Raw genomic sequence first — 20,971 nt, 5'->3', positions numbered from 1 at the left:
GCACTTGTGTTTTTATTTGATATACGTATTTTTTCTGCTCGATAGTTTTCAAAATATATAATAATTTTTAATTTACTGAAAATACATGAACCTTTTATTTAGCACTTACCTGTTCTGTAAAATCAGAAAATATATTATTTGGGAGCAATTAATATATATATATATATATGTATATACACATATATATGAACAACAATGAACTAGGTCATATATAAAAAAATGCATTAACATATGTAACAATGTTTTTTTTATTTTTGGAATGGCAAAAATGTAATTTAAAATAATGTTAGATAATTCGAAAAACTGAATTATCATTTCATCAATAGTAAATAAAGAAAAAAAAGAAAAATCTTCTAAACTGAAGAAACTAAAAAGGATGATAAAGCATTCCATAAAAAAAGAAAAAATGCTTGTAATCAATTTAAAAAATATTCATGCATCAGGGTTGAGCTTGAATATAAAAAAATACCTTCATCTTCACCACGATCATTATTGGCTATATCATCAGCTTGTTTCTTTGTGTTGGCTCCTGAGGGTTATCATAAGAAGAATAAAAGGAAAAAAGAGAATTCAAAAAACAGACCGTTTTGCAAAAAAAAAGAAAAAAAAAGAATTTTTTTTTTTTTAGTTTTGAAAAACAAAACAAGTAATGTAACTCAAAAAAAGTCTTAGGAACTGTTACATTAAAAATCTAAAATAATTTTAATACAAGATATGACAAAAACACATTATAATATATAAAAAAATATATATTTTTTCCAACATGTACATTTTGAATCATGTAAAAATATAAAAGATCACCAATGAACTAAACTTAATTAACTGACGAAATTATTTGTATTAATATCTTTCAGCACATAAATGGCCATGAATGATTCAGACACTTTAGCCACCCTTTTCTATATAACTTTAAAATGAACAAAAGAATGAGATATATTAGCTTAATTTTTATTCTGAGCAATAATCTTACACTGAACAAAATAATAAATGCAACACTTCAATCTAAGAATTTTTCTATGTACACAAAAGGCCTATTTCTCTCAAATATTGTTCACAAATCTGTCTAAATCTGTGTTAGTGAGCACTTCTCCTTTGCTTAGGTGTGGCATATCAAGATGCTGATTAGACAGCATGATTATTGCACAGGTGTGCCTTAGGCTGGCCCCAATAAAAGGCCACTCTAAAATGTGCAGTTTTATCACACAGCACAATGCCACAGATGTCGCAAGTTTTGAGGGAGAGTGCAATTGGCATGCTGACTGCAGGAATGTCCACCAGAGCTGTTGCCTGTGAATTGAATGTTCATTTCTCTACCATAAGCCATCTCCAAAAGCGTTTCAGAGAATTTGGAAGTACATCCCGCCTCACAACAGCAGACCACGTGTAACCACACCGGCCCAGGACCTCCACACCCAGCATCTTCACCTCCAAGATCGTCTGAGACCAGCCACCTGGACTCATCGGGGTCTCGACGTGACTGCATTTAGTCTTGGTAACCAACTTGAGTGGACAAATGCTCACATTCGCTGGTGTCTGGCACTTTGGAGAGGTGTTCTCTTCATGGGTGAATCCCATTTTTCAATGTACAGGGCAGATGGCAGACAGCGTGTATGGCATTGTGTGGCTGAGTGGTTTGCTGATGTCAACATTGTGGATCTAGTGGCCCATGCTGTTGGTAAGGTTATGGTATGGGCAGGTGTATGTTATGGACAATGAACACAGGTGCATTTTATTGCTGGCATTTTGAATGCACAGAGATACCGTGATGAGATCCTGAGGCCCATTGTTGTGCCATTCATCCACGACCATAACCTCATGTTGCAGCATGATAATGCATGGCCCCATGTTGCAAGGATCTGTACACAATTCCTGAAAGCTGAAAACATCCCAGTTCTTGGATGGCCAGCATACTCACCGGACATGTCACCCATTGAGCATGTTTGAGATGCTCTGGATCGGTGTATACGACAGCGTGTTCCAGGTCCTGCCAATATCCAGCAACTTCACACAGCCATTGAAGAGGAGTGGACCAACATTCCACAGGCCACAATCAACAACCTGATCAACTCTATGCGAATGTGATGTGTTGCACTGCATGAGGCAAATAGTGGTCACACCAGATATTCACTTGTTTTCGGACCCCCCGGACCACCCCAATACAGTAAAACTGCACATTTTAGAGTGGCTTTGTATTGTTGCCAGTCTACGGCACACCTGTGCAATAATCATGCTGTCTAATCAGCATCTTGATATGCCACACCTGTGAGGTGGATGGAATATCTCAGCAAAGGAGACATGCTCACTAACACAGATTTAGACAGATATTTTTAAAGTAATTTTAATATTTTTTTGAAATATGAGATGTACACCTTGAAAATACAACACTGCATAGACAACACAGCAGGTTTTTATATGTCATTGTTTAGGGATAACTAAAAAATATCGCCAATAAATCCACAAAATCTTACTTCTAGAAGTACTCAGTTATTTTTTTAATAACTGATGTATCTCTTGCAGATATACTTTGGGGATGACAGAATACTGTAGAAATATATAGTGCACAACCCCTGAACTGCAATAATATAATAAAAGACTACTTAGAAGAACACATCTAACAATCAGTGAAACACACAGTATAAATGTGTAAATACTCTGCTGATGCATAAACCCACAAATGACAGCAAAATGTTATATGAAACCTTGCAGATAAATCACATTAAATAACATATTAGTTGGAAATCCTATTCTTTGGCCATATAGTGTACAGGGACCAGGAGACATGGTCTCCTTGCCTTTTCATAGATGAGTTGCAATATGTCTCATACTATATCAGTTATCTCATATCCTGTAAGAGGATGATAGGATCATTAACTTATCCAGTTATTATTATTGTTCAAAATACTGCACTTTATGTGGAATAAATAGGAGCCCGTCCCTGCCTATTAACAGATATTCCTGGGACTCCCAATCATCTTTCAATTGGATAGGCCGTTATAAGTTATCAAAAGATTGTAACCATTTGTCTATCATTGGTACCGTCTAGTAATTTTAAGATCTTTCACAAAGAGTCCTTCACCAATATTTTTACATGTTTTTTTATTTTTTTAATCTATTTCAGTTTTGCAGGTGTGACAACCATGCATTTCCTATCTCAGTAGTAGTGTTAAAAGAAACTAATGTGTGTGCTTTTTTTTATTTCCCAACACAACTGCTCAACAAAAAGAATGAAAAGGCAACTGTACTGTTTCTTGTTGGTTTGCTATTGGTCCTCGGAACTAGTAATGATTTTTATTAAGTTATATCTTTTTTCTACTACGGGCAAAGTTAAGCTTTTCTTCCCACACAATTGTTTGGCTGTCAATGTGCGCAACATGCTATCCAATAACCAGAAAGGCTATAAGAACTGTCTGAATATATATATATATATATATATATTTTTTTTTTTTTTTAAATCAGTTAAAAATTGCTTTTCTTTCATGGCCAGCATAAGCATAACCATCTAGCTTGATCCTATCCCATGTGACATTTTAAATGGCCTTTTTAAACAAATATTGAAGAGTTAAATCATTGCATGTAACCCCATCAAAGCAAAAAAGAAATGGCAAACACACACACACATATATATATATATATATATATATATATATATATATATATATATATATATATATATTCTAATTATTATTTTTTTATGCAAACATAGATATGGTTTTTTTTTCATTATTCTTTTGCTTTCACCATATGGCATTATTTGTAAAAAAATATTTTGAAAAAATTACCTTGAGTTAATAAAATCTCTATTTCTATAGCTTGTAAATAAAATGTATTTCTCAATAACCACTTGATATATGAAACAACTGATTTGTTTCCCTTATTATGCTTAGGAAAGATAAATGTAAATTTAAATAAATACACCAGGGCTATAGAACATGTTGTTAAGTAATTCGAAAAATAAACAATGTTTCCTGTTTCCAAAACTCAAAAACAGTTTGTTGCTTTTCACATGTAGTTTATTTGGTTCAATTTAATAGATGAGGGTATTTTGCAATGGAAAAATGTCCTGATGCAAATTTCTTTGAAAACAAAGCAGTCATCCACAACTAATTGAAATAGAACTGTTATCTTGTATCCCCTTCTGTGAAAGTGCTTTACATATTAAACAGGTTTGTTTTTTTCTGTTGTTGGAGATGTTAGATTGGACATTACTGAATACGTATTCAACTGTGTAAAATAAATTTGTAAAGTTAAAAAAATACATATACATAATGTATCTGTATATGTATATATTTCAGTACTAATCCTTTACCTACTAGGTATGTCATGATAAAGCATCAGACACAATAGGTATACATTATACAGAGAGAGAGAGAGAGAGAGAGAGAAAGAAAAGGAGATCCCCAAATCCCATACTCTAGAATCCCAAACAGTCCATGCCCAGTGCTTGTCAGCAATACAGTCTAGAGGTTTAAAGATATAGCTCTACAGCATCTTCATACTTATTATTATTATTATTATTATTATTATTATGGCCATTTATATAGCACCAACAGATTCCGTTGAGCTTTACAATATTATTAGAGGGGGGATTTAATGACAAGTAGGACAATTACAAGAAAACTTACAGGAACAAAAGGTTGAAGAGGACCTTGCTCCACCTAGCTTACAGTCTATAGGAGGTAGGGTATAAAACACATTAGGACAGGATAATACAATTTACATTTTACTTTACCCTCAAATTAAAAGTTGTCAACATTCCAGTTTTCAATATAAAATGTTCATCAGGACTGAAAAATAAAATAAAATAAAAAATTCTCAAAAAAAACCCTAAAAACGTAAAAACCTGGCACAATGATCTTAATAATATTAAACCATCTTTGCCACTTTTTGCAGCTAATAAAGATTTTTACATGCTATATCAGCTATTACATTGCATTCAAAATTTTCCACGCTGTGTAATATCAGTAAGCTTCCTCTCATTAGTCTGCTAGCAAGCCAACCATTCAGAGCGATCTGCAAGCCAAGTCTCAATTCTCTCATTTATTTTATCAAATAGCCCCAACCTATTGTGACAGTGATCTGTCCATCCCCTTATTAATTTTTGGAAGACCCCCAACGTATGCCCATGGATATAAGCATGGGAAGGGCTAGGTTTTCCTCCTTGTTTTGGGATGGGACCTCCCTAACAATTAAGCAGCTTGCCCAGTCCCTAGTTTTAAACATTTTGTAGACATTCCCCAACCTGCTGCATGGCTGTTGGAGGCATATGGGAGGTTTTAAAATTCCCTTATAGTACTAAAAGGGTATTATTGGACCCCATGGGTTTTTTATTTATTTATTAACTTTTGTAATGTGATTACTGTTTATCAAATGAGGCACCTCATAATTAACCCTTGCATTGCTCAAGCCAGTGTTGTGTTTGACTTGTGCTGGCTCTGTCCCTGAGCTGCATCCTATTTAACTGCCAGTGGTCAGTTAGCAAATATTTGCAAATTTGCATCATGCTTGATGCATTTGGTCCCAAATTTCATTATAACCAGTGCTTTGTAAATCTTCTGGATTCTATAGTTTGTATACGATTTCGACGTGAGAGCACCAATTTTAATTTAGACAACCGTATTTGGCTTTAGTAAATATTGCCATTAAGAATTAAATTTTCACTGGATTTTATCTATCCACTAAATGTTAAGTGAATAATCAAGTAAATCGTACTTGGTAAAGAGTGTCATGGTTTGATGCCAACAAAACACTTTTACAATGTCAAAATTACCACAGTACATTGTAGTTATGTTAAGAAAACAAAAATGTTTTTCAAGTACATTAATTTAACTTATTATCCCAGTAGGGAAGTTGATTCTGTATTTGTCACAGTGTTTTTTTTTAGAATTAAGAATATCTAAATGAACTTGTTATTCTCTATATTTATATTGTATTATTTTGTTTCTACTTCAGTTTTATATTTAAAGATTGCAGTAAAAATGTAAATAGAAAAAAATACTTAACAGGTAGTGGTATTATCATATTAAAATACATAAAATATTTTATTTGACATAGACGGACTGATAAAATCCATTGAAATCTTCAACTTTCACTGTGATTACAGCTGTAAATAAATGTACTCATGGCATGTGCACAGTTTAAACAATCGTGAACCGTGAACATTCATCCAATGTAAATGAAGATATCAAATACTTTTATTAAAAATGTTACTTCTTTCACACATTGAAACACATACATTCTACCACCCTGGCTGTTGCATATAAGGGCATACTCCCACAACACTGCTAGCTAGATTGATACCATGGTAACTAGCAAATAGTAAAAAGAAAGACCATGACTGCATAGCGTAGGACACTAAGAATTAACATGTGGCTATAATATGCAAGCCATAGCATTCATGCTGAGCACAATTGTATAAGAAATTGGCAGTTTAGGAGTCTAACATACAATACGTTTTCCTACTCCTCTAGATGTAGAAAGTGCTTTGTCAGATTTTCTCAGTTTTGCTAGTAGGAAAAATATGTCAGAGCCTCTATGTCTTTCCTGTCCAATCTGTGTCTTTATGCAGGAGAAATCCATGAAAACGACATGAAAAATTTTTTTTTTTTTGCAGTTTTGCATGGCATGGAAAAACCGACTTGTTCTAAAACTATTCAGAAACTCTGTTTTTTACGGACTGTAAGCAGGTGGGAGTTTAATTGCAGTAGGAGAACCATTGGAGACTTACCCAGAACATATTAATGAGCATGATATATTTTCCTTATTTTTCTGTGATTTTCCAGTAGGTGTCAGGATGGAGCTGTCATACAACCCATATAGGCAATAGCACGTGGGTATGGTTCAACCAAAATACATTCTTCACAGACTATTAGACATGCCATTTCCATAGAATAGACATCAATTTGCAATTCAATGCCACACAGCTAAAGTGTATTATCACAGGTCTCTGACAGCATACAGTAAGCACATAAAATTTCATCTTTCTGCATGTATAAAGTATGTAGTATTATTTTCCTGCACAGAGAGTATGTACATATATTTGTATATATATTTATCATTTTGTATAGATATTTTCTTGACTGCACATATACATTGTTTGCACATTTTCTCTTTTATGAATACATATATTATGTAAACAGTTTCCTTGTCTTTTTTCATGTACATCTATACATTTTTATGGTCTGCATGTATGCAGTATGCATGTATTTTATTTAATATTTTACTTTTTAGATATTTTATATTTGACTTTTTTCACATGTATATAATCCCTTGCCTGCACTTATTTGTATTTGGAGCAAACACCATATATGGAGCTTTTTGGGCCCAGATTTATGCAGTTGAAGCTGGCTGTTATATTCATGTTTCTCTTTATTTATAATTTTACATCAAACATCTGCTTCTCAAAGCAGCCACATACTATAATACAAAGATTAGTAGTTGTCACATCTACTGGACATTAGGTGTAATCTTCCCAATAAAAGATCCAGAACCACTGATTTTGTACAATAAACCTTCTGATTTATTTTGATATTATCAGTCAGCTCACAATTAGAGAGACCTTTACAGAGAAAAACGAACAGAATAACAGACAAAAAATTAAAATTAAAAGAGAGAGAGAGAGAGAGAGAGCAACAGTTGAATCAGTTAGAACCCTGGCACAAGCACATGTCCTGCTCATGCAAGCCCCATCAGACCTGCCAAAGAACACAAGTCTCTCTATCTCTCTGAGACTATGCTTAACTTAATAATACAATAATAACAATAAAGGTACAACACAGCCATACAAAATAAGTGGAGTCTGTGTTGTTACAGTAGTATATCCCCCCTAGGTGGCTGTTGAGTGCTTAGGAACAGAGCATTTTGCTGAACACCTTCTATTGGGTAGGTAGCATGGCAGAATCACATTGACAACCTGGCTGTGCAGCATGTGCTTGTTTCTGGCTATCATTTCTTTGAGTGGAGGTGACATGATATAGAAAGACTTGGAAATGTCATATCTGTTAGTGTTTCTTTTGGGCTCAAGCCACAGATGGTTCTGTACCCTAGCAATGCATGTATACAGTATGTTGATGCACACACCTAATCAATGGACTGCAGATATACTTTAACAATATGAATTTCCCTGCCTTTATGTAAGCAATAATGACAACTGTGGTGCAACTAGTGAAGAGAGGACCTCGGTGCAAGAGAACAATGATAGGCCCCCTATAGAAGTAGATATAGGAAAGAGGTATATGTCTTAATGGTTGTACAGACCCTGTGATGCTTTGCTAGCTGGGAATCTATCAGCCTTGCAGGGTCATTTTTCTTGCAGTGTTTATGTGTTGGAATGCAATATGTATGGATAATGTGTGTGCATATGCTATGGTGTATTTTCATGTAAAGTTTAGGGTAAAATGCAAGTATATATTTGTGTCTAGTGTTGTGTTTGAATGCAGGGTATGGGGTTTCTTTTTGGCATGATTCTTAGAATACCTGTTACCTGTCAGGTAAAGGGAAAAAGAGGACCCAGGTAGCACTTTCAGGTAGCTGATTACTATGGTTGGTGCAAGGATTTTTGCCGCCCCCAATGCCCCACCCATATGATCTGCCATATAAGCCAGCATTAGTGCTGCACAAAGTGTCTTTTCATGAAAAGGCAGTGTGTTTAAATTAAAAAGCCTGCAGGGACAGGTTATATACACCATAATCACTACATTAGCTGTAGTGGTTCTGTTGACTATAGTGTCCCTTTAATGTGAGGTAAATTAGAGATTAGTGCCACTAATAAGATACTGGATTGCCTACTTACCATCAGATGAGGACAATAGGATGATGATGGGCTCAGGCTGCAGTCTGGCTCCACTGATCTGGTGTTAAAACAGGCTCTCTGGAGGCAGTGCTCACAGAAATCAATGAACAGGAAGCAGCTCCATTTTTGGGGCCCCTAACACAGCTCAAGGTCTGGGCCCCCAGGGCCAGACTGTGAGTATGCCTACAAGGCCCACCCATAAGTCTTATGCCTACAAAGCCCACCCATGAGTTCGCTCATAGGGAGTCGAGTGTATGTGAGTAGGGGATGTCTTATGTATTATTGTAGATGATGTGTGTGTTCTTATGGAATGTAGTGTATAGGGATGCCAGTTTATGTAAGGGATGTAGTGTGTGTGTGTGTGTATAGGGGATGTAGTGTGCGTTTGTGTGTATGGAATGCATTGTGTGTTTCTGTGTGTGTGTGTGTGTGTGTGTGTGTGTGTGTAAGGGATACATTGTTTGAATCTGTGTTTGTATGTTTAAGGGATGCACGGTGTGTTTCTGTGTATGTAATGTAATGCAGTGCGTGTGTCTGTAAGGGGTGCATTGAGTGTGTGTGACAGATGCATTAAGAGAAGCAGTGTGTGCGTGTAAGACAGCGGTGGGGACCTTCAACCCTCCAGATGTTGTGGACTATATCTCCCTTGATGTATTGCTAGCATTATGGCTGTAAGAGCATTATGGGAGATGTAGTCCAAAACATCTGGAGGGCCAAAGGTTCCCCACCTCTGGTGTAAGGAATGCATTGTATGCTTCTGTGTATGTGTGCAAGGTTGCATTGTGTTTGTGTGTTTGTGAGGTATGCATCGTGTGTGTGTAATGGATGCATTGTGTGTTTCTGTGTGTGTACGGGAAGCATTGTCTGTTGCTGTGTGTGTAAGGGAAGCATTGTGTGTTTCTGTGTGAGTGTAGGATGCATTGTATGTTTTGGTGTGTCTGTGTGTCCCCTACCCCCCTGTGCCTTAATCCTCTCTCCTGCCCCCTGTCCCTTAGTGCTCTCCCCTTGCCCTCTGACCCATAATGCTTCCCATGATCTTTAGTGCTCTACCCTGCCCCTCACCCGTTTCCATACTGCTCTCCCTTTCCATTAGAGTTCTCCCTCCTCCCCCATAATACCCATGATAGTCTCCCTCCCCCCCATTTTTTCCATAGTGGTCTCTCCTCCCACTCATATTTCCCTTGTGGACTCTCCACGCCACATCTGTCCCTTAGTGGTCTCCCCTCCCCCATCTGTCCCTTAGTGGTCTCTTTTCTTCCCTATCTGTCCCTCAATGGTCTCTCCTACCCCCATCTGTTCCTTAGTGGTCTCTCTTCCCCCCCCCCATCTGTCTCTCAGTGGTCTCTCCCCCATTTCTTAGTGGTCACCCCTCCCCATCTGTCTCTTAGTTGTCTCTCCCCTCCTGATCCCCCAGCCCCCCAGTGTCCCCTAGTGTCTTCCCTGTTTTGTCTCCTACCTCTTTGTAGCATGGCCAGTCACTCATTGTACTCACTTAGAGAGCACTTCCTTTCAGACCGTCCGTGTACTGGAAACAGATACTCTAGTAGCGCAGTTCGGACTACCCGGCCACACTACACTGAGTGACTCGCAGAAGGGAGCACTGTGTGCACTCGAATTTTGTGCCCCCTATGGGCCGGTGCGCCCTAGGCGACTGCCTAAGTCACCTATAGGATGCACCAGCCCTGCTGATTAAACATGATAGTGCCACTGCTATATGCAGATCTTGGAAAAAGATGGCAAAAAATATATAAATAAAGTGAGCTCATAAAGTGAGCAAACCTTATTATTTCTTGTATATTACAGTTATATATATGTATAACTCTAATATACAAGAAATAATGAGCTTTGCTCATTTTATGAGTGCTTCATTCTTGCTTTCTGTAGGCTTACCCAAATTAAAGTGTAGACTTATATAATCTTTATCAATAAACTGATTTGATCTTCATTTACGGCTGTAGCTGGTCTGCCAGGAAGACATAAAGACATACAAAACCTTCTAAATTTTATTTTTTAAGAGATTAGAGTTGTTATTGAAAGGGATTCAATATTTTTCTGCTTAGGGGCTTAAAGTGGCTCTGTCACTTAGATGACTATTATAGACAAATATCTTTCAAACTTTAAACTAAAGTAACTAACCCTGAACTCGCATTGTCAACTGAGACATCTAAAGGTATCGTTGTCTAGCATTTAATATTTGAGTGTTAGCTCTTCTTTTTCTCACAAGTAATATTTTCAGTCTTAAACAGTAATAAATAAAATAGAATCATTGAAAGATATCTACCTGAATCTAATTTTGACTAGCATGTATATTAAATAGCTTTTTTCAATAATTAGTTAGTCTCTTCATCAGTAGAAAATGTTTTAATTACAGAGAGTACATAAAACTTAATTTATAAAAAAGAAAAAGAAAATTAACTCACAAGAAACTGGATGTTGCAGTAAATTATTATATAAGAGTTATTTCACCAAGAATTTTTAGATCGTATTAAAAGTACCAATTAATTCATCAATTTATATCTGGTAAGTATATCCTGGCTGCTGCCCTAACACATAAATCTACATTATAACTTGTGTCCTAAAATACATGTAATATAAATATACAAACATAAATGTAATTTGTGTATTATTGAAAACTAATGACATGTTGTTTTCTGGAGACATTCATAATTTATTTTGATGTCTGTAGAACCAATCAATGGTATTATTTTCCCAAAGTACATAGTCAACTGTTATTTATTATCTCTCTCTCTTGCTCTCTCTCTCTCTCTATCATATTATAGTCAATGTTAGGATCATATTTATCTATCTATATATATATATAAATATATATATATATATATATATATATATATATATATATATGTATATATATAGATAGATATATAAATAATGCAAATTGCATAATAACTATGTATTAATATAGACAGTTTATGTTTTCATCAAAATCTGTGTGTAGTATATTATAAATTATATATGTACTAAGTGAATACTATAAATTTGTATTACCTATTTGTTTATCTTTTACAGAAATACATGCACGTGTGTTTTTTAAATAACTACATTTTCTTGTACTGTTCACGTGAATGTGTTTACAGCTGCACTTCAAGCTTTTAGGTTGATTGATGTGCATTTATATGTTTCTAAAACTGGTACTGATGGCATATATTCTTTCAACGTCACAGGAGGAAATATTTAAGTAACCAGCTAATTTAGAAATATCAGTTTGCTTTTATGACTACCTACATTATATACAGTCATTAAGAAATTGACTTGCTATTATTAGCATACTTTTATCGTCAGATTAAAGTTCACCAATTAACAAAAAATATGTAAAAAATAATTAATACAAATATTTACTTACAAATTTCCATGGGGTTAACACCAATATAAATTGCAACCTATTTTAATTTACAAATCTATTTTATATATTTCATAAATATATTATTGAGTAGTTCTTTCAGCGGTATGTTTCAAATCATCCTATTCTGAGGTTGTATTATTTCCAACAGAGATCTTTTGTTGCATTTACCTTTTGCAAACACTAGAACTCAACAAAGACGTATTGAGGTGGGCAGCAGGATATTAAATGCTGTGTTTTTATATATAATAAAAATAATAACATGGGCAAAACTAGCTTTATCTTGTTTGTAATCATCTAACAAAGGGCAATAAAACATAGCAAAGGTGAGTAAGAGAAGCAAATATAAAAAAAACTACATATAAAATTAGATTAAAGAATAACATCGAAAATAAAAATTTGTGGAAAGAAAAAAAAATACTAAGCAACCAATGTAATATGACAAATATGATTCTAGTGCCCAATGATTGAAAAGCTAATAACATATATTTATTAATATAAATAATAAAAACTAAACAATAAAATGTTGCCTTAAAATGTACATACAATTAAGATAAAAGGCTAAAGGGGTTTTGTGTACTGCAGTACTCCACAGCTGATGTGTCCCTGGGACAGGCCCTTTTTCCATAAAAATTATGTGAATGCCCACTGACTGACCATCAATGGCACTCAACAACCAAGAACCTAATGACTGCACCAGCATTTTATATTCCCATCAACTGAATACCAACTGAACAATAATTCCTGTTGACCAAATTGTGCGTATCACAGGAACTGTTTGTTACAGAGCCAGGTGAGTATATTTCTTGCTCTTGTTATCTTGGAGATTTAGAATTCTCTGCTCAGGTTCTTCTCAAATGCTTTCCAGTTTTTTTTGTTTGTTTTTATCCATTGGAGTTAATTTCTTTGTTAGCTAATACTACTTGTTTTTTTGACAAAAATTATACTAGCGCACAATGACTGAAAAGATAATAAAATATAACTATTGATACAATAATACAAACTTAATAAAATGTTGCCTTAAAATGTACATACAAGATAAAAGGCTAAAAAGTTTTTGTGTACTGCAGTACTCCACTGCTGATGTGTCTCTGGGACCGGCCCTTTTTCCATAATACTCATCAGTAATCATCACAAATTCTGTTAATAAATAAATCTGCAGAATCATGCCAATCATTCTTTCCCTACCCTAAAATAAAAATCATTGCATGGTATTGTAATATCGTCCATAAAGAAAATGTTCAATAACAAAAGAAATCGTCCACACAAGTATTATTACCCTTCTCTATTTATTTATGGATTGAAAAAGACTACTATCTGTATAACATCTCTTTAGAAAAGAGGATTTGCAATGCAACCATAATTTATTTTACTTTTGTAAGTGACTTCATGAATTAAATTAAATAATATAATATTGTCCGTATCATTTCTTTTTTTACCAAAATATATGGTTTATACATTCTAATAATTAAAAGTTGTGATATGCTTATATGAATTAACTAATTAAGTACAGTTCTTTGGGCTGTTTCCCCATGTAGTATGGGAAGATGAAAGTCAGTACAGCTTACACAATGTGCTATCATGAAGAAGATTTGCCAAGGTGACATCATCTTCTACGGAATTTCAAACTGCAATTATGTATGCTTTACAACTCCCATAGCAAAACTTATTCATGCAGTAAAGCACTGCTCAATCAAACAATTTTCACCTGCATAACAACCATTACTTATATTGTTCCAAAAACTCAGATTACCAATTACTCAGACAGATCCAATTAAGTATCATGGTATTCAATACTACAGCAAGTATTAAATACTGCTTTTTTAAATTTGAAGGCAGATACGCCTACAGAAACAAATGGCATGCTCTCAAGAATAGTAATAGTAAACGAATAGTAAAATTATTCCAGACATCATATCTCAATGAATTTAACCAAGTGAACAAAGATACAATAGTATATAATACAATGGCATAGCATGCAGTCAGGGAAGTAATTGAAAGGCAATACTGAGAAATAGTGATGTACCGAACTGTTCGCCGGTGAATAGTTCCCGGCGAACTTAGCGTGTTTGCGTTCGCCACGGCGGGCGAACATATGCGATGTTCGGTCCGCCCCCTATTAATTTACTAATACTAAGTAAAAATTACTTAGTATTAGTAAATTGTGCCCCTACTCGCAATACCGCGAGTAGGGGCATGTCTATTAAACAGTGAGCAGCCTGTGGCTGCTCACTGTTAAAAAAAAGAAAAACGGGGTGGGGGACCTAAAAATCACAATAAGAGGGGGACCTATTGTCCCCCTGGCCCCCACCCCTGAGCGGCGGGTGGGGGCCCTAAAATGAACAATAAGGGGGGGACCTATTGTCCCCCCCGCCCCCACCCCTGAGCGGCGTGTGAGGGCCCTACAAATAACAATTAGGGGGACCTATTGTCCCCCCCTGGCCCCCACCCCTGAGCGGCGGGTGGGGGCCCTAAAAATAACAATTAGGGGGGACCTATTGTCCCCCCCCGGCCCCCACCCCTGAGCGGCGGGTGGGGGCCCTACAAATTCGGTTTTCTTTTTTTTTTTTTTAATTGCGTCGGTTATTATGGTTTTTTTGGGGGCCTTTTTTGGGGCTGAAAAAAGAAGATTGTAGAAGAAAGAAAACATCAAATGGTAAGTTGTTTTTATCTATTTTTTTTTTTACAGGGTTTTAGTTAAAGGTCCCCCCCCTCATTATTTTTAGGGTGAGGGGGGTAGGTAGGTAGATCTTTTTTTTGGGGGGGGGAGGAAGGGTTAACAGGGGCACCCCCCCTCCCTTTGTATTTAGGACCCCCACCCACCGCTCAGGGGTGGGGGCCGGGGGGGACAATAGGTGGGGGACCCGCCCTTATTGTTAATTTTAGGGCCCCCACCCACCGCTCAGGGGTGGGGGCCGGGGGGGGACAATAGGTCCCCCCCCTTATTGTTAATTTTAGGGCCCCCACCCACCGCTCAGGGGTGGGGGCCGGGGGGTCAATAGGTCCCCCCCCTTATTGTTAATTTTAGGGCCCCCACCCACCGCTCAGGGGTGGGGGCCGGGGGGGACAATAGGTCCCCCCCTTATTGTTAATTTTAGGGCCCCCACCCACCGCCCAGGGGTGGGGGCCGGGGGGGACAATAGGTCCCCCCCCTTATTGTTAATTTTAGGGCCCCCACCCACCGCCCAGGGGTGGGGGCCAGGGGGGACAATAGGTCCCCCCCTTATTGTTATTTTTAGGGCCCCCACCCGCCGCACAGGGGTGGGGGCCGGAGAGGGGGAGGACAGTAGGTCCCCCCCTCATTATCTTTATGGCCCCCACCCACCGCCCAGGGGTGGGAGCCGGGGGGGGACAGTAGCCCCCCCCTCATTATCATTATGGCCCCCACCCGCCGCCCAGGGGTGGGGGCCGGAGAGGGGGAGGACAGTAGGTCCCCCCTCATTATCTTTATGGGCCCCACCCGCCGCACAGGGGTGGGGGCCGGGGGCGGAGGACAGTAGGTCCCCCCCCCTCATTATCATTATGGCCCCCACCCAAACTCAGGGGTGGGGGCCGGGGGGGAAGGAGAGTAGGTCTCCTCCCCCCCTTCAACCACTATTGTGGGTTTTAAAATTCGCCTGCCTATTGAAGGCTATGGCGGTTCGCACGGTTCGCCGGTTCACGAACATTTGCGGCCGTTCGCGTCCGCCGTTCGTGAACCGAAAATTCTATGTTCGCGACATCACTACTGAGAAATACTTTTTCACAAAGGAGATGCATTTGCATGAAATAGCTGGCCAGAAGAGATGATAGAGGTTAAATCAGAGATACACGACTAAGCTATTCTGCACAGAAAAGAAAACAATCAATGATAAACATTGTAACTTTAGATAGGGAAAGCAGAAATGATGGGCAAAGTTACCTCGATAATTCAAAATTTCCGTATCTATATAAACTAATGTTTACTATAGCATGTCAACAAACATGTAGAAATAAAAATCCTTAGCACAATTTTTCATCTCTAGATGTGATACGAATCATTTATTTAACGTTGATAAACCTCAGTTTACCGTCTACAAAATGAGTTGATCCAACTTCACACCTTAATTTGTTCTTTACTGAGGTAAAAAAAAGAATAGGTCAGTATGTAAAACCGGTTTACAAAATCCAGAGAGTGAAAAAGAAATCAGCAAATGTGATTGAAGATGAGGAATTATATAGTCTTCTTTCACACAATAGCTTCAATGAAAAGAATTATCAGCTCAGGGATAAAACCAAAATGGTTTCCCACCACTGAAGCATGAGATATATGTAAATGAGATATACATTAAATTTTTTTTATAATAATAAATAAAAAAAATATATAACATAACACACAACAGTCCGCGCTTTGCGGCTCTATTCACTCAGCAGATCGGTTAGACAGGGTGCACTTGGTGATTGGGTAAGTTTAACACTTGTTAATGTATTTATTGGCTAATTTTACATGCCACAGCATCTTGATAAAGACCGCTAGATGGTCGAAACGTTGATTTATATGCGTGTTATTTAATATATTTTTTTTGATTCACCAAATCCATTGAGTGATCTCAATTTGTTCTGTTTACATTACTGCACAGTGAAGCACCTGGTAGTTGCTATTTAGATTATTTTCGTTTGGGATGAGTGCCAGAAATTGTTGTGTTTTCTATATATATATATATATATTGTTTATTATATATGAACAATTAGGCCAGATAACACACTAAGCTTCTAGTTCAGTATCTATAAGGTAACATAGCACATTTATAAGCAGGAATATATGGCTAGGTAAACACCTGGTGAGTGAGTTGCAAAATGATCATAACTACACATGACAGCACAGTAGAATGTATCCAGGAATCAGGCAAACACCACAGGACAGTGTAGATGGGAGCTGGAAATATCAATTCCTCTGGTGGCAGATTGAATCAGGAGAGAAACATAAGGCCATGGGTTCAAGGTTAGCCAAGTCTTGTGAATAACATACCAGGAATATTGACAGTGAATTACACTACCATAACAGCAATGTGTTTGCATGCAGCAATTAGCTTGTTTCTGTGGTTTGAACCTTACATTCATGTCATCCCAGGCATACATCATAACAATATTCATATTATGTCTGTGTGAGGAAAAAAGCACAGAGCTGACGAGAGACTATTTCAAAGTACTATTCTCTAGCACAGTACCTTAAAGATCATAACATGTGCAAATATTTGTAGACTTTGTATTTGGACAAAAGGCATTTATCTATTTCAAGTTCACTTTGAGAAAATGTAAGATCACACTGTCAAAGTTACTCATAAATCTGTTTTTCGGTAAACCCTTTTATTTCTTTATTGCAGTTGCTTAGTTGATTTCATTGTTGTTTTTCATTTGCCAAAGTGAGCAGTTGGGGAAGAAACAGGTGGCTAATTGAATAATAGCGGTATAACAGTGATTACTGAAAATCCACTCTGATTATGTATCAGACTTGGTGATAAAGTTAGTGCTTCCATTGTTGTGACAAATCTGTACCAACCCTCAGACATCTTTTCATATGGTAGCTAGCAAACAAATACATTCATAAAATAAAAGTCAAAATTAAGGAATAAGGGAAATAGACATTTGTGAAGTAGGCTGATGTATATAGGAGAAGGGAGGGTGGAAAGTGATCAAGAACTCAGAGCAAACACAAAAAAAAAACATTACAAATGTAAAATAAAACAAGTAACCATGTTAACACCAGAATAAAATGGTTATTTGGATACAAAGTAAGTAGTATGTTGATTATTTCTGGTTTACAAAAAAAACTATGTAAATGGTAATAATGCCAACTAATCATCCAACAAAGTGAAGGACAGCTAAAGAAAGAAAACATGTACAGGGACAGTTTAAAGAAGGGTGGAAAGAGGTAAAGAACTCAGAGCAAACACAAAAAAAAAAAAAAAACATTACAAATGTAAAATAAAAAACAATAACCATGTTAACACCAGAAAAAAAAATGTTATTTGGATGCAAAGTAAGTAGCATGTTGATTATTTCTGGTGTACAAAAAAACAAAGTAAATGGTAATAATGCCAACTAATCATTCAACAAAGTGAAGGACGCTAAAGACAGAAAACATGTACAGGGACAGCTTAACCTTATTCCGTCTCATATGCAATTATTGACCTTAGAGATTGAGACACCATGTATCCTTTAAATGTCTATGTCATTAAGTATATTTATTGACTCTATTTCTGCTCTTGAGGAAGGAGTTTTTAAGGGTAATATTTTTATAGAAGCATTAATACATCGCCAGCTATATAAAATTATGCAAAATATACATTTGCAGCTACATGTGGTGACAGAGACCAAATTTGCCCTTCTCTACCCTTCATGACTGTTAAAAAGTAGTTTTTGTTTTTATGAACCTCTTGGACTTGTGCACTGTCCAACTGCAAACAGTGTTTCTTTGTCAGATAATAACTAATACTGTACTTGAGAGAAGGTTAGTGGGATTTTTTTTTTATTTTGATTTCATTTTCCATTACAAAAATAAACTTTAAAATATTAAATAAATAAATAAATAAAAAGACGCTCTAAGCACTAAATCCACTTCAGTGTCGTTTTTCAGTGCATAGATGTCTTTTTTCTTGGGCAATGCAAAACATTGCCATTTGACAGACAACACACAGCTGGCAAAGGCCTTTGTGTTTGGTGGCTTAAGAAATAACATTATGCAGACGCTTGCTTCTATGTGGGACAAATGGACAGAGCACAGCAATTGCCTTCCATTCCATTGCCCTCTAGCATGTCAGCTCATTGAGCAGAGCCCTCATTCTCTCTGTTCCTGTGCGTCCATTTGTCTGGTTACAATTACATGTCTGTTAGTCCACCCATTGAACAACGCTACGGAATTTGGTGGCGCTATATAAATAATAAAATAATAATAATAATTATGGTGATTTTCTTGTAAGTTTTTTTTTTAATGATTTTTAAAGTGTGGTGGTGAGGGTGGGGGCACAGTTTAAAGTAAAAAAAAATAAAAATAATACCCGAATATTAAAAATAAATGTGTACTTTCAACCTTACACCATTAATTTCAGATTGGAATTAATTTTTATTTTTGCTTTACTTAATGTAGCAGACTGAAATGGATATTTATTATTTGTTAAAAGCACTAATTAAACTACTAAAAAAATATTAAGAAAAATTTGAATTTATTGTAGTATCCCTGGAGAGGTTTGTATTTATACTAGAAAATAATATGTAATTTGTCATCTAAATCATATTGTAAGGGAAATATTTCACTTGATTCAGTTACTTTGTAAGCTATAACCTACAGTCTACACTAACTGGAAATCAATCATATTTTGGAAATTTTATTTTAAACAGTAGCTGTGCTAAGAATTGTTGATCAATTTGCCATAAAACACACCTTGTATGTTTGCTATTTGCTGTTATTGCTATATATCAATATGTCTACTAAACAGCGTTGTTATTAAATACAGGTTTTATTGCTTTAAACAGTTTAGAATAACGTTAATTCATAATGATATCAATGCTGTTGTTTTTTTTTTTTTTAATCAAATTTGTTTCTTGATGGAATATATACATAATTTGTACAGCCACGAGGGTATATTACAATAAATGACATGTGCTTTTCTCTAAAATTACATTATATCATATTTGTAAAATGTAATTTAAGTTTCTGAAGCTGCAACATTGCGAAAACATTGCATAGTTGATTTTATGGAGAATTGATTGATGACTATTATATCATGTTGCTATTATGCATATGACTTATTTAAATGTAAATAAATTCAGATTATAGATTGCTGAGTCTGTCATTTTTATGGGAGGTCAATTTTACATTACCAATATGAATTTATAATTTCTCATAAAATCTTTAAAAATATATACATAAAATAATCTATGTGAAATATTTGCTTAAGCATGCTTTCTATTAACCAATGTCTAAATTCTTTTGGATCAAAAATAGAATTGCAAAATTTTGCCTAAAATAATTGATTTGGAACTATTCTCCCACTCTGTCAAAGATTAGCTATTTTAAACTAAAATATAACAGTCTATACACACAAAATATACATTAAATACAAATCTCATTTTTATATTTGCAGGTCTTCCATTTTGTTTGTTTACCAGCATAACCTATTATTTATGTACTGTGAATAGCAGTTATGAGATTTTCCTATAATTACGTATAAACTGTTTGCGTTCTCAATATTTTTCTGATTCCCCTCAAGCTAAACACTTAAATATATGTTGTATTGCTTTATAAAATTCAATTGCCAGACAACTTTAATATAAAATACAATTTGCCTAACAATATTGACTTTTTAATGCATAGTCATATAACTGTTATGCTGGTATACTGTTATACTTTCATTTTTTTTAGATAACATCAATATGGAGTCTAATTATGGTTTTACCAAGTTCACTCCTGAGTTCAGAATTTCCTCTTAAAAATTCAATAATTATCATCTTGGGAAGTCATTATAGTGGTCATCTCAGCAACATTACTAACGTAACAACACTACCAGCTCAGCAACACCGAATTTTCAGCAGAACTACTGTATCGGCCATTTTCCCTTCAACATTCTATTACATATTTAGTCAATGAGCACTGGCTAAGTTCAGTTCAACTTGGGAGCAACTTTTCATAATGGGCCTCTTTTTTACATAATTCAAACAGTAGTAAACTCCATGGGAAGGATTATTCAAGACAAAATGGGTGTCATTTTGGATGCAAATTCCTAAATGATTAAAGACATTCCATTAATATTAGTGATTGGTCCATATGTATCATTTTGTTTTGATAATTCATCCTCTATATATACAGC

At 35.8% G+C, this 20,971-nt stretch overlaps 1 protein-coding gene across 3 annotated transcripts in view; it reads right to left on the bottom strand.

Annotated features, from left to right (window-relative positions):
* Positions 1–20,971, bottom strand: part of NLGN4X (neuroligin 4 X-linked) — a 371,997-nt gene that overhangs the window by 172,674 nt on the left and 178,352 nt on the right. Inside the window, exon 3 of one of the 3 annotated variants that reach the window (XM_063450161.1) lies at positions 470–529. The exons of the other annotated variants lie outside the window; for them this stretch is intronic. Coding sequence (XP_063306231.1) covers positions 470–529 — 60 coding nt within the window. The remainder of the gene's footprint in view (positions 1–469; positions 530–20,971) is intronic. 3 annotated transcript variants of the gene reach the window in all.

This window comes from Pelobates fuscus, chromosome 1 (genome assembly GCF_036172605.1).
Source record: "Pelobates fuscus isolate aPelFus1 chromosome 1, aPelFus1.pri, whole genome shotgun sequence".
Classification (NCBI taxonomy): Eukaryota; Metazoa; Chordata; class Amphibia; order Anura; family Pelobatidae; genus Pelobates; species Pelobates fuscus.
The sequence above is the reverse complement of the archived record's forward strand: the minus strand, read 5'-3'. Positions and strand labels throughout refer to the sequence as shown.